At 34.9% G+C, this 18315-nt stretch overlaps 1 protein-coding gene across 1 annotated transcript in view; it reads right to left on the reverse strand.

Annotated features, from left to right (window-relative positions):
* The window catches only part of TMPRSS15 (transmembrane serine protease 15), a 121964-nt gene that overhangs the window by 42426 nt on the left and 61223 nt on the right, over nt 1–18315 (reverse strand). The window contains exons 14-16 of the mRNA XM_047873966.1: nt 11139–11228; nt 9571–9696; nt 7468–7608 (exon numbers count right to left, since the gene is read on the reverse strand). Of these exons, the coding sequence (XP_047729922.1) occupies nt 7468–7608; nt 9571–9696; nt 11139–11228 (357 nt within the window). The remainder of the gene's footprint in view (nt 1–7467; nt 7609–9570; nt 9697–11138; nt 11229–18315) is intronic.

Genomic DNA, 18315 nt, shown 5'->3' on the forward strand with positions numbered 1-18315 from the left:
CTGAAGCTGTTAGGGTTATACCCTGTGAATCCAAAAAACTAACTTCTTTCTGTAAAATGGATGCATTGAATGAAAAAATACTGAATGGGACAAAATGATGTATTGTTGCTGACCTAGGTAGAAATTATAAATTCTGAAGAAAGTTGTGAATAAACTCTTTCAAAATTTTCCTTACATGCATGAACTGGATTCTGATTCTTTGCCACATATAACAGTTCAGCTTCATTAAGAAGTCTTTAGTCCCAAAGTGTAACTCTCTGTGGCCTCTGAAATCTTACGTCTGATCATTTTATGCCCATAGAGAGAGAGGGAAAAAGAAATATTGCTAAGAATTGAATTTTCCCATCTTCTTTTTATGAAGTCTCCAGTAGCCCTGCCTCGTTTAGTCAACATATGCTTGGCTTTAAATGGAACTGAATTGATCTCTAAGGCACATGCCACACAATCTGGGGAGGGCTCTAAACCCCTAAATGTAATCAGCTGCCGCTTCCACAGTTGCCTGATAAGCACTATTGAATTCCGAATTAAGACTCGGAGTATGAGAAAAGAGCAATAAGGGGACGTTTATGGGAGACACATCTTAATAAATCTATATTTCATATGCTCTAGTTTAATTTACAGGGAAATGTTAAAAATAGGATAAGGAAAAGAGATACAAAAATGTGTTATACAATTGTTTTATATTTCAGTTGAATGCATTGGAAGGTGCCCTTAAAATATCACACAAGATAAATGAAGTACATAAATGCTGACAATTTGTGATATCCCTTTCATACTCCTTTCTAAAATGATCACCAAAGCAGGGCACCATATAAACAGATAAGTGTGCTCGAGCTCTCTTTCCATTATCAGCTTGATTATCTTCCGCTGCCAATTCCCTGTTTCTATAATTGCCTTTCAGTCTTTTGGTGTAAAAATCTCTCTGGGAGACTGTGCTGATGACGATTCATTCACTCCATTTTCTACTCCCCAACAGCATCTGTCCTGTGTCCAGGAGGGATGAGAAATCACATTCCCAGCATATTCACCACACAGTGATGGTCATGGAAGATTCCATTCTAGCAACGATTGGGAATTCTCTCTAAATGATTTATTTCTTAAATATCATAATCACAGTAACTGAAATCTAGTGAATGGGCAACTATGAATAACCCCTTCACCAAAAACTTGGTATCTGTTTTGTGTTGAAAGTAACAGATTGTGCTCTTTAGGCTTTTATCTTGAATAGGATTACTTGTAATATTTTTCAAAATCCTAGGTGTTATATTTATCTCATTATACAAATCTAATAAAAACCAGTAACTAATATTGTTGTTGGAAGAGATTTGTTGCCATATTCCTTTTCATAATCTATTCTCTTCCCACTTTTCTCCTCTCTTAAATGTTTTTAAAAGACCTACATTTGTCTAAAATTTTGTTGCAAGATGATTTCTTTTTGCAGACGGTGGAATGCCCAATAATTATTCTAATTGTTTGGAGACATGAAAAAAATCCATTTCCTTATTGATAGAGTTGTTAGTTATTTTATCTCATGAATTCAGTTGGTTTTACAGTTCATCTCCGTTTCTTTAAAAATATACGTTTTATTTATTTATTTATTTATTTATTTATTTATTTACTGATTTATTTTCTTTCCGTTTCTAAGAGTTTGGCTTTTTTAGATTCCACCTATGCAATATGCTGTAGTATTTGTCTTCCTCTGACTTATTTTATTTAGCACAATGCCTTCAAGGTTTATCCATGTTGTCACAAATGACAGGATTTCCTTGCTTCTCATGGATAAATAATATTCCACTGAATATGATATACCACATCACCTTTATCCATGTATCTGTAGATTGGCACTGAGGTTGTTTCTATCCTGAGGCTATCGGAAATAATGTTGCAATGAACGTGGAAGTACAGATATGTCTTTGAGATTCTGATTTCATTTCTTTTTCATTCTTACCCAAAAGTGGGATTGCTGGATTTCATGATAGCATTTTTTTGTTTTTTTTTGTTTTTTTTTTTTTTTTTTTTGGAGAGAGAGTGAGCACAGGAGAGGCAGATGAAAAGGGAGAGAGAGAATCTTAAGCAGATTCCATGTCCAGAGCCAACTCGGGGTTAGATCTTCACACACATAAGATCACGACCTGAACCGAAATCAAGAGTTGGTTGCTTCACCAAACAAGCCACCCAGGCACCTTGGGTTATATGGTAATTCTGTTTATTTTTTATTTTTATTTTTTTGGAAGTTCTATTTTTAAGTTTTGGCGGAAACTTCATAATGTTTTCCACAGTGACTAAACCAATTTGCTTCTCATCAGTAGTATACAAGGGTTCCCTTTACCTCACATCCTCACCAGCACTTGGTTATTTATTATTTGTCTTTTGAATAATAGCCATTTTAACAGGTGTGAGTTGACAACTCATTGTAGTTTGATTTGCATTGCACTGATAGTGAATGATGTTGAGCCCCTTTTCATGTACCTATTGGCCATTTCTATATCATTTTTTGGAAAAAAATGTTTGTTCTGCTCTTCTCCTCTTTTTCTGAAATTCAGATTGTGGTTTTTTTTTATTAAGTTTTTAATTTTAATTGCAGTATAGTCAACACACAGTGTTTTGTTAGCTCAGTGTTGTGTTAGTTTCAGGTGTACATTATAATGATTCAAAAAAATATAATACTTTTTTCATAAGTTCTTTCCATGACATCATTCTTGGAAAAAATTTGGGAGGCTCTCTTCTCCAGCAGAGTAGTTATTGGGTGTTTTCTTGCACTATTTTAAGATACTTTGAAGAATTGAGCACTTAATTCTTTTGCATTCAAATATAGATGATATTGATGCTTATACGTTTAATTATCCACAAATCTTAGAAATATAACCATACGGTTTTTAAGTATCATCATGAAATGAGTAATATATTGTTGAGAGTGCTGCTATAAACATTGGGATACAAGTGCCCCTATGCATCAGTACTCCTGTATCCCTTGGGTAAATTCCTAGCAGTGCTATTGCTGGGTGATAGGGTAGGTCTATTTTTCATTTTTTGAGGAACCTCCACACTGTTTTCCAGAGTGGCTGCACCAGTTTGCATTCCCACCAACAGTGCAAGCGGGTTCCCGTTTCTCCACATCCTCTCCAGCATCTATAGTCTCCTGATTTGTTCATTTTAGCCACTCTGACCAAATGGATGAAGAAGATGTGGTTTCTATATACAATGGAATACTACTTGGCAATGAGAAAGAATGAAATCTGGCCCTGTGTAGCAACATGGATGGAACTGGAGAGTGTGATGCTAAATGAAATAAGCCATACAGAGAAAGACAGATACCATATGGTTTCACTCTTACGTGGATCCTGAGAAACTTAACAGAAACCCGTGGAGGAGGGGAAGGAAAAAAAAAAGAGGTTAGAGTGGAAGAGAGCCAAAGCATAAGAGACTCTTAAAAACTGAGAACAAACTGAGGGTTGATGGGGCGGTGGGAGGGAGGGGAGGGTGGGTGATGGGTATTGAGGAGGGCACCTTATGGGATGAGCACTGGGTGTTGTATGGAAACCAATTTAACAATAAACTTCATATATTGAAAAAAAAAAGAAATGAGTAATATATGAGGCTGATCTGATTTTTAACACATTTGAAAAATGATTATATTTATTTTGCTTAGAAATTTGCCAAAAAATTTTCCTCTTGAATTTAAAAATGTAAATAGGAAATTTTATAATACTAATTACTGCTTATTAATATTTTACAGACAGCAGTAAGACTTTGTGATTTTTAGTCATTTAATCAGATCCAAAAGTTTTTTTCCCTTTATAGCTTCCCCTATTAGTTTCAACTGGTTCTTTCCCTTTGGGAATGTTCATTATTTTTAAATTGTAGCTTGGTGTTTTTTCCTGCATCCTCATTCTAGACTTTCATATCTTTCCAACTTTTTATATATTGTTTTTGCATTCTTTTTTATTTAAAAAAATTATGTTTGTTTTTGAGAGAGAGAGAGAGAGAGACAGAGACAGAGAGAGGGGGAGGCACAGAAACCAAAGCAGGCTCCAGGCTCTGAGCTGTCAGTACAGAGCCTGACCAAACGGCAAGTTTATTACCTCAGCTGAAGTCAGACGCTTAACTCACTGAGCCACCCAGGCACCCCTGTTTTTGTATTCTTGATCACGCTTTTGTGCAGCAATTATTTGTGGAAATGTGGATATTTTGGTGCTAGAGTATTTGAATTGGTATGCAAGCAACCAAAAAACTGTGCCTTTTACACCATTAACAAAGACTTCTAATCAAACCAGAAAAAAGAATTTGGTTGTGCTAGAGTTTAAACAGGAAATTCCTCTGCCTCAAATAGAAATGGTTTTCCAAATATCTTAAGGGGCAACTAATTTGTAATATCATTTTTGGGGGGCAGTGTTCAGCAAGATATTAGGAGCTAAAATTAAATATTAATATTTTGTAAAAAATTACAAGTCATAATTTTAGGTATAAAAATAATGTTAAAACCATTTTCTGTCTTCTACTATTAGCTAAAGTTCTTTATTATATCATTTGCTTTCTATTAACAGTAAGAACCAATTAGGTTTTATCAATAATACACATTCAAAGTCTTTTTTACCTTAGAAGGACTAAATATTATATACCAAAATTTCCTTATCCATGTCCATTATTCATCTACACTTTAAAAGTATCATCAGAAAGTCAAACTATTAACCTAAGTTAAATCAAATGTTGGATTAAATTAAAATATTAGGTTCACTCACAAACAGAAAAAAACTGGAATAAAATACTGGCAGACAAATATAGTTACCATAGTAAAATCAATAACAACAGAATTATTAGAGAACAGAATTAGTAGCTTAATTCAAAATGATGGTCTCTTTTCATAATTCGGCTACTGTTGATAATGCTGCTATAAACATTGGACACAAATGTCCATTGATTGATGAATGGATAAAGAGGATGTGCTACACACACACACACACACACACACACACATACACACACTGGAATATTACTCAGCTATAAAAAAGAATGAAATCTTGCCATTTGCAGTGATGTGGATAGAGCTAGAGACTATTGTGTTAAGTGAAATAATTCAATCAGAGAAAGACAAATACTATATGATTTCACTCATATATGGAAGTTAAGAAACAAAACAAATGAACATGCGGGAAAAAAGAGAGAGAGAGGCAAACCATAAAACAGACTCTTAACTATAGTAAGCAAGCTAAGGATTGCTGGAGGGGAGGTGAGTGGGGGGATGGGTTAAATAAGTGATAGGGAATAAGGAGGGCACTTGTGATGAGTACCATGTGTTGTACGTAAGTGGGGAATTACTAAATTCTACATCGGAAACTAATATTATGTTGTATTTTAAATAAATAAATCATTGGAATTTAAATAAAAATCTGAAGCTAAACAAACAAAAAAATAAGACAAAATGCTAGTCTCAAAATTGCCTTGATTAATATTTTTCAAACAGTGATATGATTCTTTACTAAGTTAGTTCCTTATTATATGTATGTATATATCATACAAATATATATGTCATAGAAATATATATTTATAAATGTATACTTACATAAATATATAATATCTATGCTATTTTCATGTCACTATATTTTCTTTTTTACTCCTCTGAAAAATAATTATAAGTATGACTTTAAAATAGTCTTAATTTATTTTATTTTTTTTTTTAATTTTTTTTCAACGTTTTTATTTATTTTTGGGACAGAGAGAGACAGAGCATGAATGGGGGAGGGGCAGAGAGAGAGGGAGACACAGAATCGGAAACAGGCTCCAGGCTCTGAGCCATCAGCCCAGAGCCTGACGCGGGGCTCGAACTCACGGACCGCGAGATCGTGACCTGGCTGAAGTCAGACGCTTAACCAACTGCGCCACCCAGGCGCCCCAAAATAGTCTTAATTTATAAAATAAAAATAATTTAAATCCTGTCATTTTCTCCATTTTCTCCTTTGTCATGGACTGTATTTTAAGATAAAAATCTAATTTTCAGTAGATCTCAAACTCTTTATTCCCATCGTTTTATATTACATATTTATCATAGGTTGAAAATATTCAAATCGCACAGCAAATATTCAATTCACTAATTGAATATTTTGATTGATGCATGTCACTGTTGCTTACAAGTCACAAGTCGCTGTGTCTAAAGCCAGTCACAAAATCCAGAAGGGCAGGTCAGTTGATTGGGCTACCACTCACTCCTACCTAAGTAGGTTGGCTAATAATTGATTCGGCTTATTTTCGTGGCAGGTTGGTAGACAAGATACAGATCAACTTTGCAGTAAATCTGAAAGCATTCAACTTTCAGAGATGCAGTCAAAGGTTTAGGCCAGTTGTAAGTGGAGGAACAGATATTTGCACAGCTGGGTCTGAGATTAGATAACAAGCCAGATGAGGATCAGTGCCTTGACCCCTACCTCTTTTCTAGACATTATGGTCAAAGACAAACTGACCACAATCTCCTATAGAAAGGAAACATAGATAAAGGAAATGACATATATTCTGTGTTCCTGACATATTATCCCCTTGGAGAGGACCACAGAGTTGTGGGCGGGGGTATAAGAAAAATCACACTCCAAGGGGAGCCGCAAGTGATCACAAATTCACTATAAATTGTCAAATGCAAAGAGTTATACCATATCCTCTATCTGTGCTTATAGAGATACAGATACATGATAAGCAGGCAGGCAATTTTGTTTTGGCCTGCTGATTATGTTATGGTCTAATAAAAAATGTAGGATTAGAAGATTATACATGCCAGTAATATCAGCATCAAATTCCTTCATCCTTCACAGCAGCAGCTTTACACTGGTTTGTCTTTAAGAAGTTAGTGATGTTAATTTTTTTTTTCAACGTTTATTTATTTTTGGGACAGAGAGAGACAGAGCATGAACGGGGGAGGGGCAGAGAGAGAGGGAGACACAGAATCGGAAACAGGTTCCAGGCTCTGAGCCATGAGCCCAGAGCCTGACGCGGGGCTCGAACTCACGGACCGCGAGATCGTGACCTGGCTGAAGTCGGACGCTTAACCGACTGCGCCACCCAGGCGCCCCAGTGATGTTAATTTTTTAATTGGATGTTGTTGGAATCCAAACAGCTCACTTGCCTGACTCCCCGGTGTTCTCTGAAAATGCTTTTGGCAAATGACATGACAGATAATTCTCCTTCCTCATAGTCCCAAGTACCCTGCTTTTAGCATTTAAAATGGCCCTCTTCAGTGAACAAAATTCACGACTCTACACCCCAGAGAAGTACAAGTAGGTCTGCTGAAAATATGGATTCTTTCTTTGAACCGACTTATGCAGCAGTTATACAGATGTAAAGGCAGGAAGAAAATCTCTGATAAAATGAAGACAGATGAATGTATTTGAATGCAAACAATGAAGTCGTACTTCAAAATACTGTCTGGTTGTATCGTTTTGCTCCCAAAGTTACAATTCAACATGTAACCCTAAGTGCACATACCTGGAATCCCCAGGTAGTAGCCAGTAGTGAAGTTTGCTTTAAATCCCCCTTTTGCCAACAGATCGTCAGTGATGAAAAGCACAGTCATTCTACTGGTGGTTGAGAACACATCCTTTACTGGACCAGGCCCTGTGTACACAGCTGCTCCAAATGAAAACAAGATAATTATCGAGGGGATTCTTTGAATCTAGAAGAAAATAGACTCGTTTCTGTCAGTTCCACCTTCTAGATGTATGCTACATGCAGCGTAGCTTGCTTGGGAAGCGACCACATATAAATAACTATGCTTTTTTTTAGATTTTGGACACTGCTTCTAGGAAAGCCAACTTCTCTATTGATCTTTTCCACTATTGCTGTGGCTCTATAATTTAACGATGAATTATTTATATTATCTGGCTTAGCACCACTACTATTCAAAGCTCATGTTATCCCAGAAGAAATGATTATATGTCTGTTTTAAAGACCTTTAGAAAATAATGGAGATTATAGCTTCCCTTAGTAAATTTTTGTCCAAATTTATTTGGTTTTCTTTTGTGTGTGTGAGTTGAATCATTAAACTAAGCTGAAGGATTGGATTAATTAGAGACAGATAATATAAACCTAAGTTATGTTTGCAAAATGTTTCCCACTAACCCCTGGGCTATGGGGGTTTCACAAATAATGAAATACTCTCTACTACACAATAAAGACTTAAGCTAATTAAAAATACGTTCATATTATTAGATATTTTATGTATTAGAATCCCCTAAAGTGATTGTTTCAAAACAGCTTCTTGCCTAAAATTTTGAAAATTATGATTCTGGGATCCTCTGGAATTCTTATTTACCTTCCAATAATTAATGTAAATATTAAGAGGTGAAATGACAAAAAATAATTTTTCTTAGATCATAAGAACACTGAAATTTTCATTAGAGGGGCAATATAACCTAAACATGGGAAAATAACTCAAAATGTGTTCATAACTATGTATATAAAAATCAAGTTTGAAGTTCCTCAGTTCTTATTAGCACTAGCCTCCCAGCCCCACCGAGATTTTCACTGTTGATACATTCTTTGTGTGGCTCTCAAAATCTTCTAGGAAGCCTGTACATTAGAACTTTGTGGGATTTTGCTGAAGAACACTGTGTAAGCAGCAATGGATTAGTATTGCTGGGAACCCTCCCCACCACCCTGCACCTTTACTGTAGAGAAAGTTCCCTCTGGTCTTCTCCATTGGTTGCAGTGTTCATGTGATTGCACCCTGATTGCATAGTTACCTGGTCAGACTTTGTAGGAAATGATTAATATGAGTCCAAAACACAGTTAGATAAAACACTTTTACTTGTGAAGTGTGTTGTTTCATGCATTCCAGTTGACTCTATAAGCATTTTCATAATTTAATATATCACTTATCAAGAGACACTTTCTTAAAATATTGGTAGTAGTTAAGTAAGATAATAGCTATCACATTTGACTGATAGATTTTTATTATGTTACCATATATTTTATGACCTACATACAAGAATTTCCTCTAGAATAGTACACTTTCTCCCATGTTTATTAAAAAAATAGTAATCAATAGAAGTTAGGGAAAAATCAACTTTGATCAATATTCGAATCATTTTCAGATACTTATATAGAAGCAGCTGGTACTAGAGACACAATCAGAGTAATAATGAAATGTAAATAAAAAATCATAAAACATTTTTGCATAAAAAACACAATTTGTTCCTTTAGTTTGAAGTGAAACAAAACTGGATTTAATAGCTACTTTTGGAAATATGATGTATACATAATGCATATTAAACTGAGTAATGCATGTTTTTAGCTCTTAGTCTCCAAGGTATAATGCTCACTGTAGTGAATTAATATAGCTGGTAGAAACTACTCATGCAAAAATATTAATTCTGGTTTGCCAAGAATGCTCAAGAAGAATATTACTCTCTCATTATTGCAAACACTCTCATTTTGGAAGCTCCACATAAAATTTGACATGTTACTCTGCTGTTGTAATGTCACTTTGCTTGTTGTAAAAGACTGATTTTTTTTATTGGGAAATGCTTTCTGTATCGTTCCAACATCTTGAGCCATACAACCTTCACAATACTTAAATTGCAGACTTACCTAAGAGCAAAGAATCATCTCCTCTACCATCTCTGATTTCCACTACGTCTGCAATATTTTCTAAGTCAAATTCTTGAAAATGAAGTTGTATATTCTTTCCCTGTTGTGCATTTAAATTCCAAATACCTTAAAAGTAAAACATGACAACACAGTTTAGAACACACTTCTTTTGATTTCCCGCAGAAGATTTACTCCCTTGAGAATTTCAAATTTCTCTGAACTTTCATATATTAGGTAAATATCATGTCCCTCCACAGCACCCTGCCTTTCCTTTTATTGTTACACTACCTTGGGTATTTTGTAAAGCCTGATAATTTATCTACATCTTCATCTAGACCGTGTCATGTTTGTTTCTTCTTTTCTCATTTCAGTGCCTAACAAAGTGCCCAATAATATTTATTTAATAAATCAACAAATTTAATAAATTTATTCAAATTATTCTTTTAATATTCCACTGATGTTTCATAAATTTTGGACCATTCCTTTGTACAAATGATATATTTAAAAGATGTCTTCAATGTGGAGTAGAGATGATAATCTCTGGTTCCCCCTACAAGTCAAATTAGATTCATGGTTGTTTATTTTTTTGGATCAGATAAGCCCCTGGAATAGTGACTTTATTCTCCTATGAAAGTGATATTTACTTATCTCTGGGTCATTTGAAGGAAGAAAAGCTGACATTTTCTAACAACACATTTTTCACTGTCATTAGAGCATTTCTTTTACTGGTAGATTTTCCCATTTAGATTGGTGTTGCTATCTTAGATGCGGCCATGTGAGGAACATATCTGTTTCCCAGGCCTACTGAAGTGGAATATTTGTAGGATGGGCTGGGGAATTGGCATCTTTAACATAATTTCTATGCAGTTTGAACGAGCTACTCTACTTAGAAATATTGACCTAGATATAGGCTCTGTTCAGTTTTAGCAAACTATTCTTCCCTCTACACTTAATGATTTTCTAGTGAATCCTCATTATTTCATCTTTTATACTGAGAAACTAGCTACCTGACTCTAGCTGCCTGCTTTATTGACACTGGTCTATATTTACAAAAGGTGTGGATGTCACAGTTGGCCCTTTACTTTTTGCACTTTCACTGACTTTATTCTATGAAATTGCAAACTTGTTATATATAATATAGACATTGTATGTATAATCAAGACGAGTGATTAAGAGAACAGTATCTGGAGTAAGGTACTTCTACTTACTGGTTTTATTAAATTTTTAAATTTTAGAATTATAATAATAACACCTGCTTCAAAGAATTATTGTAAGAATTGACTGAAACAGTATATTAAGCACTAGCACAGTGCCTGGCATGAAATAAATGCTAAGTAAGTTAGTAATCATTATTGTTATTGTTGTTATCATTATATTATGCAATATTATAGATGTGATAGTTGTAGTCAGGTTTGGAAAATTTCTAATCCACTTTGCTGTGTCAAGGTGGGAATCTAGCCTTGATATATATATATATATATATATATACACACACACACACACACACACACACACACACACACACACACACATCTGTTTCTCATGGCTTGGGAAAAGAAACAACTCACAAAAAGCCTTATTAGGGTAGCTGTTTGGAAAGTTCATGGAAGTGAATGTTGTATTTGGCTCCCACAGTTCAAAAGGTCCTCCACAGTCTGCTGAAAAGGAAATAACAAAAAATCATTAGTAACACAATGCTTATTTCAGAGAAATAATATTATATCTTAGCAAATTTCCAATTATATTTCTTGGAATACTGATTTTGACAGGTAAAATGCATAGTGTGTATAAAAGAAAACCTTGCAACTTAAGTAATGAAAAACTACAGGTAAACTGGTCTCCTTACTGAAGAACTTCTCAAAACATTAAATATTCTTATGTTATTTATGAATCTCCAAGAAGGCATAATAGTATGCAGCATTTCCCAAAATTATTTGGGTAAGGAATAATTTTTCTGAGCATCTTTTATAAATAGGCTTCATGAAATAAGGTATCAGATACTCCTTGCTATAGAAAAAAAAAAAAGAATCTTTATAATAGAACAGATCTTATATCTGCCCTTCTGAGAAGGGCTAGTAAATGACTCATTTGGCCATTTCTTACGTTTTTCTTTCTTTTTGTTTTTCTACTATTTTTTCTTTCTTTCTTTCTTTCTTTCTTTCTTTCTTTCTTTCTTTCTTCCTTTCCTTCTTTCTTTCTGTCTATCTAGCTTTCTTTTTTTCGGTAGAGAGGAAGCCTCACTGTTCTGTATACTGAGTTGTTTTACTGTCAAGAACGGGAGACAAACTGAAACTTCACTTGCTAAATAATTGGCCTAGACTGATCTGTACTTAACATTGTCTAGGAGTCAAGTTGAGGAAACACTTATTAGAAAAAATAGAGCACAGGTATCCTAGTGAAAACTAAGATGATTTAAGTAGGCATATTAACTTTGTGAAATTCTTAACCTATTTTAAATTTATCCTCCTGCTTAGGAAGAAAATTCTAGAGTAATATAAAATTTTACCAGCTAGTTTAAGTATCCTTATTCTATCTTATTTTTATTAGCATGTTACATTTAAAATCAAGAGGATAGGGGCGCCTGGGTGGCGCAGTCGGTTAAGCGTCCGACTTCAGCCAGGTCACGATCTCGCAGCCCGTGAGTTCGAGCCCCGCGTCAGGCTCTGGGCTGATGGCTCAGAGCCTGGAGCCTGTTTCCCATTCTGTGTCTCCCTCTCTCTCTGCCCCTCCCCCGTCCATGCTCTGTCTCTCTCTGTCCCAAAAATAAATAAACGTTGAAAAAAAAAAATTTTTAAAATCAAGAGGATAAAAGTAACCTAATTCTAAGGATATAGGAAACTGAGATTAAGTATATATTTTTACTGTTATTAAAGGCAGATGATACTGAAGTTATTTACTCCCAATAAGATAAAAATCAGATAATAGGAGGGATAATTAAATGTCTCTATATCTACAGCAGTGCCTTCAGTCATACCCTCTTCTTTGGTCCCTCTTTTATTTCTGTTTTATTTTTTAAAATTTATTTTATTTATTTTTGAGAACGAGAGAGTGCACATGGGGCAGGGGGAAAAAGAGAGGAAGAGAGAGAATTGCAAGCAGACTCTGAACTGTCAGCATGGAGCCTGAAGCAGGGCTCAGTCTCAGGAAGCATGAGACCATGACCTAAGCTGAAATCTAGAGTCAGACACATAACCGACTGAGCCACTCAGGCTCCCTGGTTCCTCTTTTATATATTATCTATCTCATTTATGTAGATCTTTACAATTCATGTGCTTCTTCCAAATTTGCATGCGATGAGCCTCTTAGGTTTGCATGGCATGATGTATACGACTGGGCGGAGAGGGGCAGTTGCTGTGGCCCAGTAGTAGTGTTGCCATCCCATCCTGTTTTGTAAGGTGTGGAGCCTGGTCTACCTTACACACTCTCCTGGGAAGGCTGGGCCAGATCCAGATGAGCTTAGCAAGAGTAATATAATCTCTTATAAAACGTTACCATTTGCACATTGTTTCCATGCACATCGTCTCATCTGGGAGGGAACATGATGTATAAAAGGAAGATGTGCTGGAGCTGGTGGATTAAATTTTTGCCCTGAGTTAGCTACTTGTCTTTTTGAGAGTTGGTCTTCTCATACATAAAATAGATATATATTAGATATTTTCAGGGTTGTTTATAAAAATTAGACATAATTATAAAAAGTGCCTACACATTACCTGGAATATTCAGTACTGATTTCCAATACATACTTGTGGGTTAGGTAATTATTTTTATTATTTCAATTTTAAGTGGAAATAAAAGCATTGGAGATATTCAGTTACTTGCTAATACTGTACACATCCATTTAGTGTCAAAGTCAAGACTTCAGTTCAGTTCATCTCAAGCTCATCCCTCAATATGCCTTCTGATTAAGTTGATTAAACCCTGCATTATTTCCACTGTCTGGTCTAAGCTATAGACAGGGTTTGACTGTGTCTCAGTAAGTGCCACTTGATGGTAGGTGACATAAAACTTGTTGGGTATAGACAGAAAAAAGAGGGTAGAAAGGAACACAGATGAAAGTACTAACAAGTAAGGTCAATGATGGATAGATCTAGAAGAAAGAAAGTACTGTACATAGGTTGTTGAAGAAAATACTTAAACCAAAGAAAGAGTGATAATGGGGAAGAAGAGAAGGTTCTCCACTGGGCAGGAGGAAGGAAGGGCAAGAGGATTGTGTGCTCCCATCTCTGAGGCTAATACTCTCCTTGATTATGTGATTAATTGTCCAGTAAAGATTTGTGAAGAAGGATCTATGGCAATCCCTCCAACCCCACTAACATACAACTCATTTAATTTTAATAATTCTTAGTGCCATGAAAATCTCCCATAAATCCTCTGTGAAACTAATGGGAAAGGGGGAAGTATAATTTCAGGGGCAAAACTAACATTGCAGATTGCAGATTGGGGAAAACCAGTTCTTCCCATTTCACAGATTTAGACGTGGCCAGTGGATTTGTTTTTGTTTTGTTGTTGTTGATTTTAAACCGTCATTCATTTTTTCTTTTCAAGGAATAGGAAAATCTCAAAATGTATTCCAAAAGCTGACATTTTGGAGAAGGGATTGAATTTTCACATAACTGAACACAACAGTACATTATATTAGATATAGATGAGTAGGTAGGACTTTAATAAATACATAACTAGAACTAAAATGTTGTCAAGCGTAATTGTGAAGCCTGTCACGGCAGACAGTTCACTTAGCATTTCTCCACTAAATAGAAGTCTTAGAAATTCATTATTCTGAAATACTTAAAAATCCCTTTTTTGAAATTCATCTCACATATAATTTCATATCTAATAACTCAGTAGTAAGATATCTCTGACCCTTGGCCTGATATGATATGTCAGTGACTCTGTATACATATGATAGTAAGGAATTGGAAAAAGCACTTTCAGCCATTCTAAATACGAAGACACAATGTATTTTAAGAGTGGTGTTGCTATAGTAAAGACATAGCTTCTTAATAGAGGGGCTGAAGACTCATAAAACATACTTTTGGGTATCACAGTCATACTGTGTCATTAGATAAACTCTCTCCACCCAGAGACTAAACAGTTAAATTGTCTGGTACAGGGAACTCTATTCATTTACAGTTGTTAAATTTTTTCATTTTTCTTTTTCTTGAAGCTGTTCTCTCAAAGATTTGTATTCTGATTAATTCCTTACTATGCCAGCAGGGATTTTCACTCCATACAGTATGTAAATAGCATGCAGTATTTTGCAAAGTGGTTGTCAAGGATAGAAGATATTTTCCTTGAGGTATGTCATTTTTAATCCATGCTGAAGCCTCTGACGTTCATGAGATATGTGTCAGTGTGGGGTGAAAAAGAAAAAAGCCCAGCTCTCATTTACAAGAAGAAGGTTCAAATTAAAGGTATTTGTGGAAAAACAATAGATGCACCTTGAGAAATAGTATCTCTCATTGATGTTTAAATAATGTTAAAGTCAGCAATTACTTTTCATCATCATAGTAATAGACAAGTCTTACACTATTACATAAAACATTTAAAAAATTTAGGTTATAATATAAAATGGAGTCTCCCATGAAAATTTTGTGTTTGGTTTCTCAAAATTTATATTCCATTCATATATTCTAGTGACCTATGGATGCATGTGAGTTCAGTTAATATGGAATTTGCTAGGGATTTAAATATCAAGTCATACTAATGATATAAAAGGCAAGTAGCTCTGCTAGAATATGAGCCTCATATAATTATAAGACAAGTAGATAGGTACTGATTCATTTCTATAGAAATGAAGAATTTAAGTTAGATTATTTAACTCAAAGTATAACGTCCTGTCTATGAAACTTTCCAAATTAACTTTGATTTGGTCTTTGGACATGGAAAATGGCCTAAATGATGGCCAAATAGAGCAAAATTGTGGAGATAAAGAGTGACTATTAAAATTGCTGAAACTATGGCTTATAATTTTTTTTCTTAAGTAGTTTTAACAGTTGCAGAAATAAGTTAGGGACCCGAAGTGTGGATTTCTTTTTGTTTATTCTTATTCTATTTAGTAGGTATCTTGTCACGAATCACCCAAATTGTGTTGCAAGTTGACATGATATTTGTTTAATGGAATGTGTACTTTTTACAAGTGTTCTCAATACAATCCCCACGCTTAAATTATTTATGGTAATGTCAGAGGGCAACAATTGTAGAGCTAATGCAACAGCAAGTGATTGAAGCCACAAAATGGAAGAATCCCTGTACTTACGAAAACTGAACAATTCTCCAAACTAGGCACAATGTGGATGCCTAGGAACAAAGGAGGAATTTTGCTAGTCAGCTACTGGTCTGGGATTATTTTCTTATTTAAATGCTCTATAAGAGCTAAAGAAAGGCTATTAGCCAGTCAGCCATGGTTTCCTTTTATTCCTGCTTAAACAAATCAGTGATCTGGAACCAGAAAAGCTCTGCTCAAATAAGAATTTCACTGAACCAATTGCAAATGGCATTAGAATGAAATTGTTCAGAATGCATTTGATGGTAATTAACATTTTCTGCTGTGCTAAATATTGCCCTGAAGTGAACCATTTGGAAACTGGAACAAATATACTTTGGGAAAATTCTAAAGTTTATATTTTAAAATCAGATAGGTCATTCTACCGTTATAATATCCCTATTGTTAAAATATGCAAGGATATCATGCTTCCTTGACATTGAAGTATTATTTTTTCTCTTTCTGACTAGAATAGATATGAGGACTGAATGGTTTATGTAGTTAAAGTTTTAATGTGGGAAATTATAATGAAGTTTTACTTGTATGTATGCTATTATGAACAAAAGTTATCTTGCATTTTTGATTTCAGATAATGATGAAATTATTATTTTAAAAATATCAGGGGCGCCTGGGTGGCGCAGTCGGTTAAGCGTCCGACTTCAGCCAGGTCACGATCTCGCAGTCTGTGAGTTCGAGCCCCGCGTCAGGCTCTGGGCTGATGGCTCAGAGCCTGGAGCCTGTTTCCGATTCTGTGTCTCCCTCTCTCTCTGCCCCTCCCCGGTTCATGCTCTGTCTCTCTCTGTCCCAAAAATAAATAAATGTTGAAAAAAAAATTTTAAAAATATCAAGCCTATGAAACTTAATTCCACTGGAAAATTTTTCTTGACCACTTATCAATGAATAGAGAAACACACCAGCAGAAAGGATTATGAAAAGTGTTTTTAAATGATTGAAATATCAAAATAACAAGATGTTGGGACACCTAGGTGGCTCAGTCGGTTAAGTGTCTGACTATTGATTTCAACGCACGCCATGATCTCATAGTTCCTGGGATCAAACCCCCTGTCAGGTTCTGTGTTGACAGTGCAGAGCCTGCTTGGGATTGTCTCTCTTTCTCTCTCTCTCCCTGCCACCCCCTGCTCTCTCTTTCTTTCAAAATAAATAAATAAACATTAAAAAAAGGTAGGATGTTTCTAATATTTGGTATCCATAGGAATTATTTATCAAACCAGTAGTAATTTTAATAATTAAAATGTGGTGGGTGTTTTTGCATCAGAATGTTTTATATAAGAATGTAATATATAAGTTTTATACACAGATAAGGTGTGGGCTACCAACAATGAAGTCAAACAATTATTTTTAAACAGTGCTGTATAGCCCAAACTATTGTATTCATGGTGGTTTTTTCTCTATCCCATCCCTTCCTTCATTTCCAAATCTTAGTTCTGGTATCAAAATTTTGTTTTACAAAAATGTTTGTGTCACAAAAGGAATTTACAGTCAACATAAAATGAAAGAGAGATCGGTTCAGGTCTAATAATATTTATTGATCTATTTGTGTGATGTTAAGAACCAGTCAGATAATTGTGAAGCAAAGGTGAGTAAGAATCAGAGTTTGGTGCCATGAAAGTCACTCCTTGCCACAATCTTGTGGCCAAATTATTATGTGAGAATGCGTGCTACTTTTCTGCCTTTGTTTCAATTTTATAAGTGTTCTACTGTCTCTTAATGTTTCCTTAAAGACTTCTCTAGTTCACACTTTCTTCTCCAAAGCCTATCACTTACTTTTCTAGTTCATTACTTTTAGGGGTACATAATTATATTTTGTCTTAAGTATTTATTTACATAGATTATATTTATTTTTTCCATGTATTGGTTACTGCTATGTATTACATTTATTATGCAATGCTTTTTACATAGTATATATTTATAAAATTTGAATGAATGTTTGAAATATTGAGGAATTTATGTATAGTCTATTCAAGCATCTAAACCTGTTAATACGAAAGATGGTAAGAGTAAACTAGCCTTTTGGTAGAATTCACTATGTAATTCTAAAAGTGAAAGTAAGTACATTCACTATGGTGGCATGGAACCAGTGTGACAATGTATATGCTCTTAAACACCAGTAATTTATCTTTAGAACTTTTGAGTTGTTAAAGCCCCTTATCTGAAAGTCTGCTTTCTCTTTCTTTTTTTAAGGTAAAGATTGAAAGCAGAAAAACATGTAGTTATGGAGGTAAAGTCAAATTTGGATATGTTTTCCAAGTTGATTTGCTGGTGTGATTATGGGAAGAGTTTCAAGTGCACTTGGAAGGAAATGGGAAAAGGAAGAAGTGCTGTCTGTGGGCTCAGATCCATGGCAGAAGAAAAACATCCATGAGGTCTGATACAAGCAAAGTTGTAGAGCTAGCTCAGCTTCCAAGTACCATAATCCAAAGAAGGATAAAAGGTATGTTTTTTTTACATCAAAACTGCAATGC

Source organism: Prionailurus viverrinus, chromosome C2, assembly GCF_022837055.1.
Source record: "Prionailurus viverrinus isolate Anna chromosome C2, UM_Priviv_1.0, whole genome shotgun sequence".
NCBI classification, from domain to species: Eukaryota; Metazoa; Chordata; class Mammalia; order Carnivora; family Felidae; genus Prionailurus; species Prionailurus viverrinus.